General features: G+C 35.2%; 1 protein-coding gene across 1 annotated transcript in view; it reads left to right on the top strand.

The window, feature by feature from the left end:
* Positions 1 to 264: 264 nt before the first annotated feature.
* OTOGL (otogelin-like) overlaps positions 265 to 6,290 on the top strand; it is a 233,420-nt gene continuing 227,394 nt past the window's right edge. Inside the window, exons 1-4 of the mRNA XM_006871844.1 lie at positions 265 to 285; positions 1,074 to 1,140; positions 2,816 to 2,914; positions 3,776 to 3,930. Coding sequence (XP_006871906.1) covers positions 265 to 285; positions 1,074 to 1,140; positions 2,816 to 2,914; positions 3,776 to 3,930 — 342 coding nt within the window. The remainder of the gene's footprint in view (positions 286 to 1,073; positions 1,141 to 2,815; positions 2,915 to 3,775; positions 3,931 to 6,290) is intronic.

Below are 6,290 nucleotides of genomic sequence, written 5' to 3'. Positions count from 1 at the left end.
AAGCTCATACACCAAATTGGGCCTTGGGTTAGAATAATGTTCTATCATTTATTCATTTAAATAACAACTCTGTATCGGGCTTCTGAGCAGTAGCCGGTGAGTCTGAATTGCCTGCATTGCGGTTAGCAGTCCAGTTCAGTCCAGTAGTTACCCTACAGCAATGCACCAGGACTCCACAAATTGAAGGCGACACCCTTATGATCTCAATTTACTCACGAGTAAACAGAGACACTAAGAGGTTAGGGAACTTGCCTAAGAAGAATAATGGCAGAACCAAGACTTGAAGTAAAGACTTTAAGGTTGATTCACTAATTCATGACTCTGAATTGTCTTGAATCTCCAGTGGCTCTGTGGGTTATGCATTGTATTTTTAACTATAAGGTCAGCAGTTCAAAGCCACCAGCCACCCCTTGGGAGAAAGATGAGGTGCTCTGTTTCTGTAAAGATTGATAGTCTCAGAAACTCTATGTAGGGCTGTTATAATTCAGAATGGACTCAATGGTAGTGGGTTTGGTTTTTTACTTTTATTTTGAACTACCTTGGACTCTTTAAAAAGATACATTTAAATGCTGTCTGAACAAAGAGTTTCAGTTCTTTGGAGACTGAAAGTGGCACAGGACCAATCCTGTGGCAACAAAGGTCTCAATGGCTGATGTCTTTCTAGGTAGGTCTGTAGGCAGGAGGATCACCATTGCCTATTGGTCCATCAGTCCCTGCTTTGTCTCCAGCTCTATCTGCATTTGGAAGTGTTAGAAAACTGTTACTTTTGCAGGCAAAGCAATCAGTTAATCAAAGATTACATCTAACCAGGCTCCTTGTACAAAAGTGAGGTGAAAGAGAACTGAGGGTGAATCACTCCGTCATGTAAAAGACAAAACTAAGGCTTGAAACCCAGTTTTCTAATCACCACCAAAAAAGCTCTTTCTAGCCCACTGAGATTTCCTCAATAACCCCGGGAAGTATAAAGTCAACATTTTAAGCTGTATTTATAGTGAATTTACAAACTTTTAATTTGCATGTTTGGGCTGAATTAAATAATTTAATCATTTTAATACTTATTTTTTTATTTCAAGTTTGAAGCAACTTCTCCAAGATATTTTTTCCATGAAGCTATTAATTGGGGTGACAGCAAAATAAAAGGTCAGTGTTTCAAGTGTTTTTATATTTACTTTCTCAAAAGACTCCTTTTGGGAATATATTGAATCAATTATTTATTGCTTCCATATAATACATAGCTGAAATTGAACCAGGGTGGTAACAATACTTAGTAACATAGTTCTGTACAAATAGAAATCTATACTTTTTTTTTTTTTTTTTTTAAATAACCAAGACTGAATACTTAGATGAAGCTGATAACTATAGGGCAAGCATCCTTGGGTATCAGATTTTTTTTTTTTTTTTTTCGGAATCAGTTACTTAGTTCTTGGTACCTTGGTATTCCTATTTTTACTTACCAATTTCCCATTTCCATTAAACAGATACCTATGATAATTTGAAATTTAATTCAAGTGGTAATATGAACTGGAAATTCTTATCCTTTAAAATAATGATCTTTACCAGCTTTGGCTTGATATTTGTTTTTAGGAGAATACACATGGTAGTAAATAATTTCTAAAAGGACATCTATTTGTAAATCTAAATGTCTAAATATGTGTTCTTAAGGAAAATGTAAGATTGTGATGTAGGGTACATTTTAAATATAGACTTTCCCTTAGGATAAAAACTCTGCATTTAAGTTTATGAAAATCATCACTTTTAGACCTATGTTTATGATCAAAGTTTAAACAACTAATTTTTTCTTCAAATGCGATATACTTAGAGAATTGTTTGTTTTTAAATGTAAAGAGACATTTTAGCTCTACAGATTTTAAGATGGAAAGGAATTACAGGGCTTTCTAATTCTTGCCTTTGGCAGAACTTTAGTAAAATTATCCCATTTAGATAACTATCTTCCATGACCTTAACATATTCCAGAGAGGCCCAACTTCTTTAGTAATACTTTTGGTGACTCAAAGGTGTTCTGATGTGTTACTTAAATCCCTCCTGCTTGAGTTTTGCCAGTTGTTGCATGTCCTGTCCTTAATAGAGGGAAAAAATCTCACTCTGATTCATCTGAATTTTTTAAAGCTGACTCAGGAGATGATGGCAAATTTAGGGTCAGAGCATATAGTTATGCTTCCTCTTTTTAACATAATCCTTTTGAATGATTTTTCTTTTCCCCATGAAAGATAATATTTTTAGTGACAATCAGCTGTGGCTTTGTCTTTTGCCTCATCAGAATCAAGCATGCATCATTTGTAATTGAGCCTCAGGATTAAAATACAAACTTCAAATGAAATGTTTAATGCTTCTCAAAAGTGGACTTTCCTTTTGATTTTATGCTTTGCCTGACCCGTTGGGCTAATGACGATGCTATTCTTTTAGTGCAGCGCTTGCTTCTGGAGAAGGAGGTGAATGGCTGTGTAGCCAGTGCCAAACTTCGTCAAGAATCATCTGCAGCTTGTGTATTTCTGGTTTTCATCATCTGGGACAGGGATTCCTTACATGGGAACTTGACCTTTCAATTGCTTGAAGGAGGCTAACCTTTGCTCTTACGGTAGTTTGAGATATGAAAGCCTATCTTTTGAGCTTCACAGCACACATAATGAAATGATCTAGAGATTTGATGGGTTTAATTCTTTAGCTCATCAAGGCAAAAAGCCCAGATTTCTGTTTGAGTTAATACTGGTTACGGTTAGTCCAAGCAAAATCCTGATGTATTATGTTTATAAAAACTGCTGTTTGCCAGAAAATAACTTACCTTTTCGCCTTGCAGGTTCTTGTCCTCATGAATGCCTTAACGGAGCTTTCTGTTCTAAGACTGGTACATGCGACTGTCAAATATTTCAGGCACTTGGGACAAGATGCCAAATTAGTAAGTTTCAGAGATACTTATGAGAAAATAATGAGATAAGGAGGAGAACATTATAGTATGATTTGCTTTGCTATTGCACATACATTGAGAGTTGGGGCAATCATATAGTATACTAACCGGAATTCAAACAATTCATTATCAATAATCCGAGGCAATTTTGAAAAAAATGTGAAAAACTGGCAAGTTTAGTTATTAGTTATTTCTTTCTTGATTTAGGCTAGGGATGGGGTATTTTTTTTCTGCCAAATTTTATAACCTCATTCGCAGGCCATAAAAAATGATCACCTTAAAAATTAGTATGCTATATTTGGTCAAATATTTAATTAACTCACCCGTAATAGGATGGCTAAAGAATTCTGGTTGCTCAGTGGTTATGAGTCAGACAGATAAGCTCAAAGTCAGTAGTTTGAAACTACCAGCCATTCCAGGGGAGAAAGTTGAGGCTTTTTGTACCTATGAAGATTTATAGCCTTGGATACAGCATCGCTATGAGTTGAAATCGACTCCACGGCACACCACCACCACCACCAATAGGATGGCTAAAGAGCACTGGTAGTTTAATGGTTACAAGTTGGGCTGCTAACCTCAAGGTCAGCAGTGTGAAACTATCAGTGGTTCTGTGGGAGAAAGATAAGACTTTCTGCTCCCATAAAGATTTGCAGATTCAGAAACTCACTATGAGTTGCAACCGACTCCACACCACCATATAACCCACAGGTTGGATGTTCCCCACCCCTGATTTAGATCATGAAAGAAGGAAAATATTTATTTTAATGGAAATTGGAATCATCTGCCATGCTGAATCTTATCAGAAACTTATAATAGATTTATTCTACTAAATATTATTATATTTCTTTTCAGTTCCAAACATGGGTAATGGCAGAGACGGGATTTGCAAAACCTGGGGACAGTACCACTTTGAAACATTTGATGGAATATACTATTATTTCCCAGGAAACTGTTCATACATTTTTGCAAAGGACTGCGATAATTTGGAACCTCAATATACTGTATGGGTAGGTGATTCTAGAACACAATTTATTTTTCTGAAAAAGCATATATTTTTAAATTATTGGACAATTGATAGAGAACATATAATCATCATAGTATCGTGTTGTGCTGTAGGATAGGCTCTGAACTACTAATCACAAGGTCAGAAGTTCAAAACCACCAGTTGTGCCTCATAAACCCTATACAGGGTTACTATGAGTTGGAGTGTTCTTGAAGGCACAACATGAATATGGGGTCCTGACAGGGAAAGGAGAGGGATTGGTGCAACACTGTGGCTAGATTGAGTATAGTTCCATCAAGATGATCCTTGTGCTGGGAGAGGCAGGATTTGGGTTGCTAGGGCTTACAGGTAATACAGAAATGTCTATATCACTGCTGTCAAAAGAAGGCTGCCATTCATAAAATGGAGTACATAAATGAAATAAATCCAGCTTATAGGATATGAAGATAGATATTTAATTTCTAGATATGATTGATCTTGGAGAACTAGTTATTAGTTGCAGATGTCTTGATTCAAAAGGATTCTTGGGATATATCCCAAAATAAAAGCTGCAGAACAGCTCTCATTGAAGTTAAGGGTTTTCTAGGTATCTCAAACCACAAACTGGAAGCTGTTGTAGTGTCCTGTTCCAAAGCAAAATCTCTCCATTGCTATAACCAGTTTGAATATCCATTTCTTAACTCTTTCAACGGATGTTGGTGTTGTCTAAATTTTCTTTCTCTCCTGGAGGATGCAAATATTAAAGCAGATCCTGAAGGACAACAAATTGTTATGACTCAGAAAGAATATCAGGTACACTGGAAGTTCCTTTATGGCACACAATCAGGATAAAATATTAGAGGTCCTTCTAGATGGGGACATTGTAGAATAAGCACTGGACTGCTAATCTCAAGGCTGTTGATGCAAACATATCAGCCATTCTGTGGGAGAAAGATGAGGCTCTCTGCTCCCATAAAGATTTACAGCCTTGAGAACTCTATACAGGCTCGCTATGAGTCAGAATTGACTCAGTGGAAGTGGGTTTAGATGGTTGATGGCTGTTTGGTCTAGATACAGAAGTTAGTAACATGAGTCTTCAGTGCTTAGAGGGCACCTATTCCTAGTTGCCCTATTGCTTACTTTATCACGCCAATACCCTGTGACTCCTTCATTGAGCTGTTCTTGTCCAGTGTTTCACCCTTTTGAGGACTAAGGTGTTAACCAGATCATCTATTCTTTGATAATAAGACACAGTGCTGAATTATACTTCTAGGACTGATAGACATTGTTTCTTCTTGGCCTTGTTAATTTGGTGGAATTTGCTTCTAAATTAATAAATTGACTTATTTAAAATGTCATCTTTCCCTGATTATAAAAATTGCACATGTCTTTTGTAGAACGGTTAGAAAATTTAAAGAAATATAAAAATAAAATTTAAATTATCAGTCAAGAATTTACTTCATTAATGGTTTTGTGAATTTCCTTCTAGACTGATCTCTCTGGATTTTATATACATATTTATAAAATTAAATCATACAATGAATAATTTACTAGCCTACATTTTCATTTAGTATTATAGTAAAAGCATTCTTCCATGTTAAATATTGTTGATAAATACAAATTTTATTAGCTGAATTTGTTCCAAATTATGCAAAGTCAAAAATTTTAACTATGCCCAATCTTGGAGATTTCTATTTTTAAAAAATTTTCAGTATTTTAAGAGATGTAATGATAAACATCTTCATGCATATATCCTTTTTATACTAGTAATTTTTTTTCTTCTTCAATTTCAATTTTATTTTTATAAAAATAATGCATACACATAGTTAAAAAGATTTTAGCAAGGCATATGAAGGATAAGATAACCCCTGCCTCTTTTCACACTCCACATCTTTATTGACTGAGGTCTGGCTCCCCAGAGTAATTAATTTTTAACTGTTTCTTCTGGTTTTGTCTTCACATGTCAAAATACTCTGGTATTACTTCATTATTTTTTCCAAGACTGGTACTATTCATTTATTCTTACTATAGAAAATGAGGAATCTTCTCAGCAATGCCATCCTTCCTGAATCTAGCAGACACACACACATATATCCTCACAAACTCTCCTCCCCTGTTCCTAACAGATTGCCAATTTAGATTAAATCAGTATGTTGTTTTCACATTTTGACCTAAGATTAAAATTGTATAGAGATATTCCTGATGAGTTATATTAAGCTTTTATTTATCTTGAACATTTTTGTTGAGCTAGCAGTTATCCCATATATTTGGTTGCTTTATTTTCTATACTCTGATCACTAATCTCTAATCACCTGACTCAAGCCATGGTATTTTCACTAACCTTTTATGCATGTGAAAGCTGAACAGTGAATAAGGAAGACCGTA

This window comes from Chrysochloris asiatica, unplaced genomic scaffold, assembly GCF_000296735.1.
Source record: "Chrysochloris asiatica unplaced genomic scaffold, ChrAsi1.0 scaffold00175, whole genome shotgun sequence".
Classification (NCBI taxonomy): domain Eukaryota; kingdom Metazoa; phylum Chordata; class Mammalia; order Afrosoricida; family Chrysochloridae; genus Chrysochloris; species Chrysochloris asiatica.
This window is presented reverse-complemented; position numbering and strand designations above follow the sequence as displayed.